Genomic DNA, 15,772 nt, shown 5'->3' with positions numbered 1-15,772 from the left:
GTTGTATTTTTCTCACAAAGAATTTGAGAGTAGGTTCATTTCAAATAACTTATTTTAATAATAACACATGGTGCCACTTTTTTCATATTGATGTTATCTTGACTCCCTAACAGCAAAGTATGCTTTTAATTTTGTCTTGCAACCACGAACCAATCTGTCTTTCCCCTGGCAACTGGAACTGCCAGTGAATAACACAGGGGTGCATGAGAGGTTCACAGTCTTTGATCATAAATGGAGTAAAAATAGCTAGTCAAGATCATGTTGTTGTTGTTCAGTGGCTAAGTCGTGTCTGACTCTTTGAGACCCCATGGACTGGAGTATGCCAGGCCTTCCTGTCCCTCACCATCTCCAGTGTTTGCCCAAGTTTATGTCCATTGAATCAGTGATGCTTTCCAACCATCTCATCCTCTGTCTAGATCATGTCCAAACCTATAATCTTGACTTCATCAACCTAGAGTCACAACCAGATATCCAAATGCTCTGCTGAGGAAACATTTCTTTGGATAGATAATTAATCTAAAAAAAAAAAAATCGGAAGAAAAACCTACTATCACTATAACATAATGAACTTATGTTATTTAGTCACTCTGTCATGTCCAGCTGTTTGCAAATTCAAGACTGAAATACGCCAGGCTTCCTTGTCCTTCACTATCTCCTGGAGTTTGCTCAAACTGATGTCCATTGAGTCAGTGATGCCATCCAACCATCTCATCCTCTGTCACCCCCTTCTCCTCCTGTCCTCAATCTTTCCCAACATCAGGGTCTTTTCCAGTGAGTCAGCTTAACTCTACTTAGTGATCTTAAGTACAGCTTATTTATCTTCAATAAAAGGCAAAATTCTTTTCATTTCATTTTTAATAAAAAAAAGAGTTCTTAGATTTAGTTATACAATGTTATTAAACCATTATGACACTAATAATACCTATATCAACAGATAAATAGTTGGCTAATTTTATGATTTATCAGGTAATTTCTACTTGTCAAGCCATTATTGCCTTTGTCTTCAAAAGATGCATACCTATCAGAAGAAAGATTATGAAATTTCAGTGTTTCAAAAGGTTTTTTGAAGCATGACAATAGAGAGGTCTGGAGAAGCTAAGTGACTCATTCAGGGTCACCTAGCCAATGATCTGAAAAGCCAAACTTAGAACCCAGGCTTCCTTACACATTGTGCAGGACCAATTTGTAGACTATTATTCAAAGAATATTCCTGCTGCAATCAGGAAATTGGGCACTTTGGGGGAACATGTACAATATACTGAATATTTAATCCTCCTAGCTTCATTAAAATTTATGGCTATGTGATTTATATAACATTAAAAACTTTAATCTGCAATGAATTGTCATGTGGCCAATAATCTCTAGCATAAAACTCATAATACATGGAAATTCTATAATATTATCATCATTTCTTAGGGGTATAAATTAATTAGTGCATCCTTTCCTTCCCAATAACTTTCCTCATACCCCTTAAAGTGGAATTTGAAATGAAGTAAACAGTTTCTGCTCCTGATTTAAAGTCTCAAAGATGCAAATGTGGAATGGCTTCCCATATGAAATCTGGGGTTTTGTTCACAAAGTTGGATAAAGCAGCTGTTGCTGACTGAGATGCCCACCTAGGAACTGCCTCTTTCATCTGTTGAAAAAGAGGCCTGTAAACAGTCTCCAAAACCCATAGCATTAAAATGATGTTGCCTCCTGAGATACTGATCTTCTGAAATGTGATTATGATTATGTGATTATGATTCCCTGGGTGAAATTCTGTGAGTCCACAAGTGTGAGGAATTTGGGAGTATTAAAGGACAGGGGTTCATTTATGTACAAGATTTTTTCCAAATTAGATGTCATTTTCCTTTTCTCCTAGTTTCTGGAGTCTCCTTCTATATTCACTAGAAAATCTTCCATGACCTTCTATATTTAACATAAGAAGAATATTTTTCATTAACACCAACATGTTAAAGGAAGATTTTTAAGCACCTGATTAGACTTAATCACATATCTTTCATCCTTATATTTTCTTTTTGAAATTAAAGAACAACAACAACAACTCATACAACAGAAATACCCAAGAGTTTAGGACAGACAAGAGTGGGAGGAAATACCATAGGAATGAAGAGAGTTGTTTGGGGAATTGGGGTATTCATCACAACCAACTTATTTAAGCTCCTGATAAACAGGAGCTTCTCAGGTGGAGAGAAATTTAATTGTAGATTCAGTTCAGTTCAGTTCAGTCACTCAGTCATGTCCGACTCTTTACGACCCCATGAATCGCAGCACGCCAGGCCTCCCTGTCCATCACCAACTCCCGGAGTTCACCCAGACTCACGTCCATCGAGTCAGTGATGCCATCCAGCCATCTCATCCTCTGTCGTCCCCTTCTCCTCCTGCCCCCCAATCCCTCCCAGCATCAGAGTCTTTTCCAATGAGTCAACTCTTCACATGAGGTGGCCAAAGTACTGGAGTTTCAGCTTTAGCATCAGTCCTTCCAAAGAAATCCCAGGGCTGATCTCCTTCAGAATGGACTGGTTGGATGTCCTTGCAGTCCAAGGGACTCTCAAGAGTCTTCTCCAACACCACACTTCAAAAGCATCAATTCTTCCGTGCTCAGCCTTCTTCACAGTGCATCTCTCACATCCATACATGACCACTGGAAAAACCATAGCCTTGACTAGATGGACCTTTGTTGGCAAAATAATGTCTCTGCTTTTCAATATGCTATCTAGGTTGGTCATAACTTTCCTTCCAAGAAGTAAGTGTCTTTTAATTTCATGGCTGCAGTCACCATCTGCAGTGATTTTGGAGCCCCAGAAAATAAAGTCTGACACTGTTTCCACTGTTTCTCCATCTATTTCCCATGAAGTGATGGGACCGGATGCCATGATCTTCGTTTTCTGAATGCTGAGCTTTAAGCCAACTTTTTCACTCTCTTCTTTCACTTTCATCAAAAGGCTTTTTAGTTCCTCTTCACTTTCTGCCATAAGGGTGGTGTCATCTGCATATCTGAGGTTATTGATATTTCTCCCGGCAATCTTGATTCTAGCTTGTGCTTCTTCCAGCCCAGTGTTTCTCATGATGTACTCTGCATATAAGTTGAATAAGCAGGGTGACAATATACAGCCTTGATGTACTCCTTATCCTATTTGGAAGCAGTATGTTGTTCCATATCCAGTTCTAACTGTTGCTTCCTGACCTGCATACAGATTTCTCAAGAGGCAGGTCAGGTGGTCTGGTATTCCCATCTCTTGCAGAATTTTCCACAGTTTATTGTGATCCACAGTCAAAGGCTTTGGCATAGTCAATAAAGCAAGTGTTACATTATTAGATATTAAAGTATTGAATAATTTCCAAGAAGCAAAAATTTAGTATTAACATTATACTTTCCTTGAAATTTATTCCCTAACTTGGAAAGAACTTCTGAATTTCCTTCATAGCTGAGTTCTTTAGCTTCTTGCACTATTTTGGACAAAGCAAAGGGTAGGACTGGTTGAGAATGACAGAACATTTAACCACTGTCACCAGAGTTGTTTACACTTGGTATGAACAGAAATAAGAAAGTAGTTTGCACTGCTTTCATTTCCTCTGAGGGAGGCCATGGTGGATGATATTGATTTAGTAAGAGGGTCAGAAACCACTACTTAACCACTTAGACATACCACACTTGTATGCATTAAGTTTGAGAATATTGAATCTTAAGTATTTAATTAATATGGCATTAATACTTTTATTACGTATTTTTGTATTAAGAGAAAGATTCATCTGGGAATTGCAGAGGCAAATGAAATCATCTCCAGGGAAAGTAACAGAGAAGGAGTTAGGCTTGGATTATCAAACAAAAGCATGGCATTCTCCTGTGTATCTGACTTGAGAGTAGGTCACGTGCCTTATAATATAGACTTTCTGCCATGCTTTCTTCTACATGGCTTCGAGGATTCCCAGCATAAATGAGAGTGTCATCCAGAAAGACTTGGATGCTTCATCAAAGGGCACAATGGAGAGGGTGGAGCAAGAAGAAGGACAAGACTATAGTCTAAAGCTTATTGGATCCAAGCAACTTAACTATTATCACCAAATAATGTGTAGAGCAACTTCCAGTCAAGATGAGGACAATGGATTAAGCAATCATGGATATTAACCTTTTTTCTCTACAGTAAATATCACGTTAGAGCACCGAAGAAGAATTAAGACCACATGGGCCAGGGACAAACCAACACCAGATACACAGTTGAGATAAAGTTCTAATGACTTTACCAGAATGGAAGTAAAGACCATTAGACTCATGTACTGAAGGCAACTGAAACTGGATTTCCTGGTTAAAGCCAGGAACTGGAAAACTACTGCCCATTATGATCTAAGACTAAAATAACTTCTGTAGACCAGTAAAAATTTGAGAATGGGTAGAGGGCCTAATGGCTTCCCTGGTAGCTGAGTTGGTAAAGAACCTGTGTGCAGTGCAGGAAACCCCAGGTTCCTGGGTCAGAAAGATTCCCTGGAGAAGGGATAGGCTACCCACTCCAGTACTTTGGGGTGACTCAGATGGTAAAGAAGAGACCTGGATTCGATCCCTGGGTTGGGGAGATCCCCTGGAGGAAGGAATGGCAGCCCACTCCAGTATTCTTGCCTGGAGAATCCCCACGGACAGAGGATCCTGATGGGCTGCAGACTGTGATGTTGCAGAGTCAGACACGACATGACTGAGTGACTAAACACAGCACAGAGGGCCTATTATGCAATAACTGCAAAGTAAGGGGTAGAAAACCAGGCTGAGAACCAGCTCTAAAAACTTTTCCAGATCACCTGAGAGTTGTATGTCCAAGCAGAAATTTCACCCACCACCACCATCCAGACACTCAGACCTCCTACAGAAGCTAATTTTCACTAGAGATGGACTCACAGTCAAAGACTACAAAACCTAAAATGAAGGCAAATGCCTTCATGTCTGTAGATGAAACAAATAGAATTTACATCTGAAGAACTACAAACAGTAAAGCAATTGAATAGGGGCTCTTAACATACAGATGTTCAAAATGTTTAAGGAGGTAAGGATAGAAATAGACCCCATAAAATAAGAACAGAAGGTTAAGATATAAGAACAAGTGGATTTGAAAAAGGAACAAGTAGAAACTCTAAAAATTTTAGTGCCAGCTTCTATGATTCAATTAATTCACAAACAGATACTGACTTAAGAGTTGTTCCCTGTAGAATGCCTCTCTCATTACTGGGGGAAAAACACACAGGAGCAAAATCAGTTGCTTTCTAATGTCTGAATTATAAGATAGGATCAATAAAGAGAATGCCTTTTGAACAGGATGGTTTATTGAGCTCTCCATCATGACAAGAAACTTACAGACACTGACCTACTCTTTCTGATATTTAAGAAAGATACTTTGATAGATTATCCCAAAATATAATTACTTGGTCTTTTAGTTCTGTCTTTATTATCATAGGAAACTTCAGAGTATTTTTTTTTCTTCAGATTGCAAACTCATTTATAAAGGAGCTTCTAATGGACAAATTAATTAGATTGGTTTGGGCTTGAATAAAAGCTTAAGGAGGTATTAATATTCTAATCAATTTTTAGAAATGTGGTGGACCAGTGTTCTTGCCTAGAGAATCCCAGGGACAGAGCAGCCTGGTGGGCTGCAGTCTATGGGGTCGCACAGAGTCGGACACGACTGACATGACTTAGCAGCAGCAGCAGCAGAGACTGTCATACAGAGTAAAGTAAGTCAGAAAGAGAAAAGTGAATACCATATATTAAGTCATGTATGTGGAATCTAGAAAAATGGTATGATGGCCTTATTTGCAAAGCAGAAGTAGAGACACAGACATAAAGAACAGATGTATGGATACCAAGGGGAAGGGTGAGGTGGGAAGAATTGGGAGACTGGCATTGACATATATACATTATTGATACTATGTAGAAAATAGATAACTAATGAGAACCTACCATATAGGGAACTCAGTGCTCTGTGGTTACCTAAATGGGAAGAAAATCCATAAAAGAGAGGATACATGTATATGTAAAGCTGATTCACTTTGCTTTACAGTAGAAACTAACAAAATATTGTGAAGGAACTATATTCCAATAAAAATTAAGAAAAAAATACAAAACTGTTCTTGAAAAGTCAAAAAATATTCTAAACGAAAGTCTTGGGGAAATATTCTTAGAATTTAAAAAAAGATAAAAAGAAAATCTTTCTTAGGTTTGTTTTTAAGAACCAGGGAAGCTGTCAAAGACTGCAAGGTAATTCCTACTAAACAACCAGTAGATAAATGTGGTGTGGTCACCATGAGCCAACCTTGTGTTTGCAGCAGACTGAGAGTTCCCACCTGACTCATGGAAAATGTATTCAGCTGCTTAAGATTATTTTTTACTCATACTTTGAAAGAACAACAGCTTGGTGTTTTAACCTTTTAATGGCAGGAAAAAGAGCTTACCGGTGATAAACTTTTTTTTTTTTTTAATTTCTCATGCTTTTTTGTCTCATGGCTGAATCAGCCCTTTCTTTGCATTCAAAATAATAATAGTAAGATCCACATAAAACATACTTATTAAATACTTACTGCTTGAGAGTAAGACTCAGAGATAGACTCAGTACTTTTAAGTTATCTCATTTAATTACAACAACAATTTAGTGCAATAAGAGGCATTGCTCCCATTTCTTATAGATGAGGAAACTGAGACTTACATTCAGAGAAATGTGATGACTTATTCAGAGCTACACTTATCTGTAAGTGGTAAAGGAAGATTCATTTATAAGCATTTTGACTCTGAATTCCATCTTCTTTCCCCCAAGAGGAAATGATGTTGTGGAGTTCGTGTAAACCACAGAGCCTGAGTAAAAGCTACAGCAAGACCCAGAAATAGAGAGAGGTGGCCCCAATATCACTCTGTCACAATAAAGCGATATTGTTTTCACTCAATATCCTGTAACCCTACTGGGAGAAGCAGCAGAACAAAACAAACAAAAAAAAAAAAGCTGCTTTCTGGGACTCAAAAGTTTGGAGATCACATCTTTTCCTCCTTCAGCTGCTCACCAAAATAGCATCCTTTCAAGCTTCAAAGAGAAGCAGCCTAGTCTTTTCCATTTATTCATTATCAATCGAAGGCGACTCCAATCATAGGAGTTCCATTTTTCTCTCTTTCTCAGGAGCAGCTTTCTCTGGGGAAGCCTAAGAGTGACGATAGTGCAGACTAAGAGAACAATATTCTTTGCACACCCATATGGCCTGTGTCACCCTTCCATCCAGTACACATTCGTACACCATCCATACCCAGAAGGTCTTGTAGTATCTATAAATTTACAGGAACAGTTTCCCATAGATGCAGCTGCAGGCATTCATAAAGAAGGAGAAGTTCAAGCGATGACAAAATCTCTGGTCTACCTTAGCTGGCCAGATGCTTGCCTCTAAGTGCTAACCACTCTGATTTCCATACATCCTCCAAAGCCTACGTACCATCTCTAGGACGCATCCCTGATCATTCTCGGAAATCCTCACCACTAGGCAGGGTCAGTAATAAATACAGAATATTTCACATGCCTATGGAATGGTATAAGGATTCAACACATTAGAGACAATTCTGGCTTTAAGACTCCTAATCCCCCAGCTAGACTCAAATGATCAGGAGGAGCAGAAGGACTGTAATTTTATTCACTTTGCATTCCTTACCCCAACACATAATAGGTGTTGAGTGAATATGGGATGAATGGATAACTGCCTGATGAATGCACTCTTTGCATTTCTGCTTCCTCGTGCTTGTTCCTGATGTTTTCATCACTGAAGTTCCTCTCCTTCTCTCCTTACTAGGTAGGAAGTCTTGGTCATTACTTACACAAACATTTATATAAAATGTTCTTCCAATTAGTATATTCAGTGCTATGCTCAGAGTTTCTCAAGTAATATACTCACTAAAACAATAGATACTTCTCTCAAATTTCCAGGGATGTTGCTCTAGTTGTTCAGAGCAACCTTTTATATTCGTCAATATGGATCGATGGAAACTTATGAAAAGGCTGACCTCACAATGTGAAAGAATTGGACTACAAATCCGTGTTTATAAATTGGTCCTTTCAAATACAAAATTTTCCACAGGAATTCTTTTATAAATGATGGTTACAGTTCAGGCCTACTCAATAAAATTCTACCCCATCTAGACAAAAATTAATGGAACCAACCAGAGTTGTGTGCCCTCAAAGTAAGATGAAGAGAAGAAAGATAATTTCCTCCCTGCTCTTGGGCACCCAACTCAGGGCACCCAAATTTATTCCTTCCTTTTAGTGCCCTTATGCTCAGATTGAAACAAATATTTAACTCTCCCTATTTTCAGTTACAGAGTTATGGAGTTCAACCCAGGACACTTTTAATCTTTGAGATTCTAAAACCTTGACATTTTCAATTTTTCCTAGGCAAAATCCAACTTATCTCAACTAGATATTAGAAGAAGAACAAATAATTAATCCACATTAAGGTGTAAATGATTGCTAGCCATTTATAAAGCATTTACTTTTTAATAGAGAATACTTGTTTACCTAAATGAATATATACTTCTAAATTGGCATAATTTTAATAACTATGACTTTTTTAAAAACTGAAAAATCAGGAAAGTATAGAGAAATCCTTCTGGGTGAAAAATAAATACATCAAACCTCCCTCATAAGCTAGCCCTAGTTTCTGTTAAATTATTCCTTATTTTCATCTTCTTTTGTTTTGTAAACTACAGATTTCTAAAAGTGCCAAGGGTTTATTTTGTCAATTTAAATTGTGTTGGGTTTAGGTTTTAGCTTATTATCAAAGGTGAGGCTCAGGTTGACACTGAGCATTTTCTATCAGATTCTTTGGGAGCAGAATGTAAATTGATTTCATTAGCCCCCTAGAAATTAGTCTCAATACTCTCCATTTACAACTTTAAGTTATATAATGTTCACCCATTCATGTGTCCACTTGTTTTCTTATTTATCATCTGCCTTCTGGAAGGTATGAGGGTTTACACTAGTGAACAAGATGATTCCAAACAGGCCTTATCCTCAAATCACTGACAAACTAGTGGAGAAGACAGATAAGTCAACATGCCATTACAATATATAGGTCAAAACCTACATCCAAAGTGCCAAAAGAGCACAAGAAAATGGAACAGCCAATTGTTCAGGCAAGTTAGGAAGGCCCCACAGAGCATGTGACATTTGCTTGTTGGTGGATGCTGAGACCCCTGTGAATGAAAAGGTAAGAAAGGGATTTAGTTCATACAGCTCTGACTACAAAAGGAGAAGATAAAGAGGGTGTAGAGCCAAAAACCTCAGGTAGGGAGAATAACTGCCCCCCTTGGGGGAGGCAAAGAGGCCACTTAAGAACCTCTTTTTGCCAGTGTTATGTTTTATAATCTGGCTAACTGAGACTCATCCTCTCACAGCACCACCTCACTACTACCTTAGGTGCATGTGTTCAGCCAGCTCTCCCAGACTCTACATGCAGCTCTCCTGGGCAGACTAGAAGTGTCCTATTCCTGTTCCTCTTCTTACCCCGGACACTTTGCTACAAGAGGAAGCAAATCTAGGGACCCATGCTCATCTAGGGACCCACTCCTGGTGGAGCAATGGGGTCCTTCCCAACATCCCTCCCCTGCCTGGCCAGCCTAGCCGATGCCTAGGGCTGCCTTTCACCTCAGAGCATGCCTGTGCCCCATCCTGCCATGTGACCATCACAGCACCTTCAGCTTCCCTCCAAGGGTTTTTAGATAGACTCTTGTCTAGGGCAGACTATGATGCTTCTCTAAATCACATCAATGAAAAGCTTGATTGTTGATTATATAAAATATTGGAGCAAATATTTGCAGAGGTCTTTATGGAGCTCATTTCAGAGCATCTGATTCTTCCTAAAATCCTAAAGAACTGCTGCTGCTGCCTTGAACCCCAACAAAACACATTTTATTGGTAATCCTGACCTAATCCATTCATTTTACATCCTTTATTAAACAAATGGTTAATTGAGATTAAACTCCAGAAATGGCTTGTGGGCACAAAAGTTAGGAGATTCAGGCCCTTTTGCTACACGGAGTTGGAAGTTAAAGAATGATACAGGATGCTCGGGGCTGGTGCACTGGGATAACCCAGAGGGATGGTATGGGGAGGGAGGTGGAAGGGGGGTTCAGGATGGGGAACACGTGTACACCCATGGTGGATTCATGTTGATGTATAGCAAAACCAATACAATATTGTAAAGTAATTAGCCTCGAATTAAATAAATTTATATTAAAAAAAAAAAAGAATAAGTGGTGACTGCATGTAATGACCTGGAAAACCATACAAAGAATGCTGTTCCCCAAAGCCTTCAGCCTTCCCTTTTATCCCCTCCTAAATCAATTCCTCAGTAACCTAGAGGCAGCAATTCCAACCACTTAAGAGAGGATGCTAATAATTTTTATACCTAAGATTGTGAGATGAAAGAAATGGTTCAAAGAATAAGGTACAGCTATGTCACATTTCTGAGGTTTAAGACAATTAGCCTTGCTTACCTAAGGAAAAGCTCAAGTCTTTCTGAATAACTAATTTAATTCACTAGTATTTTCCGAGATTTATATTATGTTTTTTAATCTAGGATTTACTCTTAGAAAAAAAGGCAAAGGACCTATGTGAATATTCACCTAGGAACCCACTTCCACTAATCTGGGGGATATTTATCATTCCATAGAAAAGCAATGTGTTCTGAAACTTAATTTAAATGTGCAATCTTAGATTTTTCTCTGCTTACAGCTTTTCTCCAGAAAATATGATCTGATTTTTTTTTCCTAAAACTAAAGTTGAGGTACTGTGTTTATGAATAAGAAATAAAACTATTTGTTTACAACTAGAAATTTCATTTTTTTTCATCTTTTTCATTTTTATTTTTTCTAGGTGCATTTGGCATAGTGTCTGAGACTGACTAACCCAAGAGATCAAAATGATCCTCAACTCTTCCGCCGAAGATGGTATTAAAAGAATCCAAGATGATTGTCCCAAAGCTGGAAGGCACAATTACATATTTATCATGATCCCTACTTTATACAGTATTATCTTTGTGGTGGGGATATTTGGAAACAGCTTGGTGGTGATTGTCATTTACTTTTACATGAAACTGAAGACTGTGGCCAGTGTTTTTCTTTTGAATTTAGCTCTGGCTGACTTATGCTTTTTACTGACTTTGCCACTGTGGGCTGTCTACACTGCTATGGAATACCGCTGGCCCTTCGGCAATTACCTATGTAAGATCGCTTCAGCCAGTGTCAGTTTCAACCTCTATGCCAGCGTGTTTCTACTCACATGTCTAAGCATTGACCGCTACCTGGCTATTGTTCACCCAATGAAGTCCCGCCTCCGGCGCACAATGCTTGTGGCCAAAGTCACCTGCATCATTATTTGGCTGCTGGCAGGTTTGGCCAGTTTGCCAACTATAATCCACCGCAATGTATTTTTCATCGAGAATACCAATATCACCGTTTGCGCTTTCCATTACGAATCCCAAAATTCTACCCTCCCGGTAGGGCTGGGCCTCACCAAGAATATATTGGGATTCTTGTTTCCTTTTCTGATCATTCTTACAAGCTACACTCTTATTTGGAAGACCCTCAAGAAGGCTTATGAAATTCAGAAGAACAAACCAAGAAAAGATGATATTTTCAAGATAATTTTGGCAATCGTGCTTTTCTTTTTCTTTTCCTGGGTTCCCCACCAGATATTCACTTTTATGGATGTGTTAATTCAGTTGGGCCTCATCCGTGACTGTAAAATTGAAGATATTGTTGACACTGCCATGCCCATCACTATTTGCTTGGCTTATTTTAACAATTGCCTGAATCCTCTCTTTTATGGCTTTCTAGGAAAAAAATTTAAAAAATATTTTCTACAGCTTCTGAAATACATTCCCCCAAAGGCCAAATCCCACTCAAACCTGTCGACAAAAATGAGCACACTCTCCTACCGCCCCTCAGAAAATGGAAACTCCTCTACCAAGAAGCCTGCCCCATGCATTGAGGTTGAGTAACACACTTGAAACCTGTCTGTGAAGTCACCTTAAAGAAGGAGAAGAAAAACATTCTTGTACAACACCTCACTACCAAATGAGCATGGGCTGCATTTCAGAATTAAAGGAGAAAATAGATTATGTGGACTGAACTGACTTGTCTACAGCTCTGAACAAAAGTTCTTTCCCTTTGCAACTCAACAAAGCAAAGCCACATTCTCCATGTTTTGCATTAGGTAGATGATGCCCACTCAAAGAACTGATGTCAGAAACTGGATGAAAGTGTTGATTTGGAAAATTTTACTGGGAAAAATGTCCTCTCCCTAGTCTGCTCTTGTTCTGTTATTTTTGATTTCCACATGAAAGTACTTCAGTTCAGTTCAGTCACTCAGTCGTGTCCAACTCTTGGCGACCCCATGAATCGCAGCATGCCAGGCTTCCTGTCCATCACCAACTCCCGGAGTTTACCCAAACTCATGTGCTTTGAGTCGGTGATGCCATCCAGCCATCTCATCCTCTGTTGTCCCCTTCTCCTCCTGCCCCCAATCCCTCTCAGCATCAGGGTCTTTTCCAATTAGTCAACTCTTCGCATGAGGTGGCCAAAGTATTGGAGTTTCAGCTTCAGCATCAGTCCTTCCAATGAACACCCAGGACTGATCTCCTTTAGAATGGACTGGTTGGATCTCCTTGCAGTCCAAGGGATGCTCAAGTCTTCTCCAACACCACAGTTCAAAAGCATCAATTCTTTGGCGCTCAGCTTTCTTCACAGTCCAACTCTCACATCCATACATGACCACAGGAAAAACCATAGCCTTGACTAGATGGACCTTTGTTGGCAAAGTAATGTCTTTGCTTTTGAATATTCTATCTAGGCTGGTTATAACTTTCCTTCCAAGGAGTAAGCGTCTTTTAATTTCATGGCTGCAGTCACCATCTGCAGTGATTTTGGAGCCCAAAAAAATAAAATCTGACACTGTTTCCATGTTTCCCCATCTATTTCCCATGAGGTACTTAGAATATATTAAACCTCAAGAGGAGCAACAGGAGAGAAGAGCTTAAGACTGCCATGCCCAATTTCCAAAGGGCAGCAAAGCTTTCGTGCCTATTTAGCTATTAGCAACTGCGGCCCACTTGTACCTGCTACTGCGCATTTCATACAAAGACTCGCTAAGCAGTAGTTGTCAGGTTCCAGAAGCTGTTGTGAAACCCAACCCGTGTCTTATAGATTCACACTGCCGAAATATGCCAGCTGAGTGGCCTATTTGTATAATGATGTTTCTGTAGTCATGTATAAAAATTATATTACTTGTAAAGGTGTTATTCCAGTCCCAGGTAGTCATGTTACTTTTATTTCAGATCTGAGAAGTATATATATTTTGTGGTGAAAGATTATATATCATAAAATATTCCTTACTGTTTTAAAAAGTGTATATTCAACCTGTGCATGTATCTCTCTAAACTGCTATCTTATTAAAATTTGGCAAAGTTATATTCACATTAAATAATGTTATTGCAATGTATTTAATCTTCATTACTTAAAATAAATGTTGGTTTATTTTTAAAACAGGACAACTGTGAATAAGTTCAAATGTATTTCCATTTAAATCTTGATACAGCTGATAGTTTAATACTGTTGGTTTTAGATTTAATATGCTGCTATTGAAAATACAAAGAACACACTTTCTTCTACTGCACAACATGGAATAAATATACCATTTTGAGTTTTCCAAAGTTTGTCATGCAACAACAACAAAAAAAAAACTCGTTCCTTATAACACTAAAATAATACATTATTTTACACAAAAATTTTAATAGGGTTTTTCTATTCACATACATGATAATTGTAAGAAACATAGACTATATAAGAAAGCAGTAAAAAAAAAAAAAGCCATATTTAGTTCTCCTGCTCAAAAATTACCATTTTAACATTCGGGTACCTTGTTATGCTTTTCTTGTATTCATTATATACACATACATATTTAAATCACGATACTGAAATCATAATGTATTTTGTATGCAAATTTTCCATTTAATGACATAGCATAGTAGTTTGCTACACCATTAAATTTTTTTTCTAAAACAATTTAACACTTGTTTTAGAAAAACAGTTATTGAGTCTTTATTGTAGGGGACTTCCCTGGTGGTCCAGTGGCTAAGACTCCATGCTCCCAATATAGGGGACCCAGGTGTGACCCTTGGTCAGGGAACTAGATCCCACAAGCCGTAGCTAAAGATCCTCTGTGCCACTACTAAGACTGGGTACTGCCAAACAAATGGAAGAATAAATAAGTAACTGTATATCATTACAAAATACAGACACATCAGTTTGCTAGTATTCAAATTTTTTTTTTTTAGTATTCAAATTTTTGAGCATTTAATTTTTCTGATTTTTCAGTATCATAAACTATACTGTACATAAACATTCAAGTATATGAATCTGATAAATCCTTTCTGATACACTCCTAGAAGTGTGATAAATTATTATACAGATATGAACATTTTTAATATTCTTAACATACCTTTTGCCAAATATTTTCCAGAAAACGTAACAGTTTTCAATGCTACCATATTTCACCATAGCCTCAGCAGCAAGGAATGTTTAATAGATTTCAGCAGAAAAGGAAATTTTACTGGAAAGATTCAAGTGCCGTGTGCAAAAGCAGGGATGCAACTACATTGAAGAAAGTGCTGTAATATTTCTTCTGCCCTTGGCAGCTGCCTCATCCTAGAGGTCATTGTCATTCTGGAGAATCCGCACAGAGCAGGTACTCATCTGACTCCATCAACAGTGGCCAAAGACTAGTGTGATAAATAAAGGAGCTGATGGGAGGTGTGGTGGGGGGAGCATTTAGACAGAGGCCTTGGGTGTTGGGCAGGATTCATGAAGCATCATATTATGTTCACATTCCCAAGGATACAGTTATTTAGTGAATAACTGTGGTTACATATGCCTCGTTTTCCTTTTATATGATTTTTTAAATTTTACAGGTATATAATACCAGCCACTACCTCCAAACATCCTTTACTATTTTCACAAAGAATCACTTCTAAAAAATAAATTCTAGCTGGTCTCAAATTATAGCATGCTGCTGCTGCGTAGTCGCTTCAGTCGTGTCCGACTCTGTGCGACCCCATAGACAGCAGCCCACCAGGCTCCGCCGTCCCTGGGATTTTCCAGGCAAAAACACGGGAGTGGGTTGCCATTTCCTTCTCCAATGCATGAAAGTGAAAAGTGAAAGTGAAGTCGCTCAGTTGTATCTGACTCTTCACGACCCCGTGGACTGCAGCCTACCAGGCTCCTCCATCTGTGGGATTTTCCAGGCAAGAGTACTGGAGTGGGTTGCCATTGCCTTCTCCAAATTATAGCATAAACTTACCCTATTTGAGCTCCCTCCATGTCCACTGTGTAACAGCTCATTTTTTATTCAATAGTCATTTAAGCCAAATGATTACCAGTACTTCAAACTTGCTAGAGCATTTTATAAGTCATAGGTGATAAGATTTCTGGTACATATTAATAATTGTAATCAGATACCCTCTATCTCATGTATTGATTAACTGGTATAAGTAAGTTTCAGGCCTTGTTTTCACTTTTATTTCATCTAATTATACAGTGATTTTCCCCACCCCATTTTGTGAAATAGATATTGATAACTTCATGATTAATCTTGCTTTTTCAGTGAGACCAATTTAATATTGAAGTTGAAACGGCTTACCTAAATCTTAAGATGGTATGCCATGGTTTATTATTTATTAACATATTTAGAGGTTAGGTGGA

General features: G+C 38.4%; 1 protein-coding gene across 4 annotated transcripts in view; it reads left to right on the top strand.

Annotated features, from left to right (window-relative positions):
* AGTR1 (angiotensin II receptor type 1) overlaps positions 1 to 13,566 on the top strand; it is a 55,446-nt gene extending 41,880 nt beyond the window's left edge. For 3 of the 4 annotated variants that reach the window (XM_070793402.1, XM_070793388.1, XM_019961143.2), the window contains one exon: positions 10,890 to 13,566. In XM_070793402.1, coding sequence (XP_070649503.1) covers positions 10,936 to 12,015 — 1,080 coding nt within the window. In that variant the 5' untranslated portion in view covers positions 10,890 to 10,935 and the 3' untranslated portion in view covers positions 12,016 to 13,566. Of the gene's footprint in view, positions 1 to 7,686; positions 7,810 to 10,889 lie in introns of all 4 variants that reach the window. The other variant, XM_070793396.1, reaches the window with a different exon arrangement.
* The last annotated feature ends 2,206 nt before the right edge of the window (positions 13,567 to 15,772 follow it).

This window comes from Bos indicus, chromosome 1 (assembly GCF_029378745.1).
Source record: "Bos indicus isolate NIAB-ARS_2022 breed Sahiwal x Tharparkar chromosome 1, NIAB-ARS_B.indTharparkar_mat_pri_1.0, whole genome shotgun sequence".
In the NCBI taxonomy this organism is placed as follows: Eukaryota; Metazoa; Chordata; class Mammalia; order Artiodactyla; family Bovidae; genus Bos; species Bos indicus.
The sequence above is the reverse complement of the archived record's forward strand: the minus strand, read 5'-3'. Positions and strand labels throughout refer to the sequence as shown.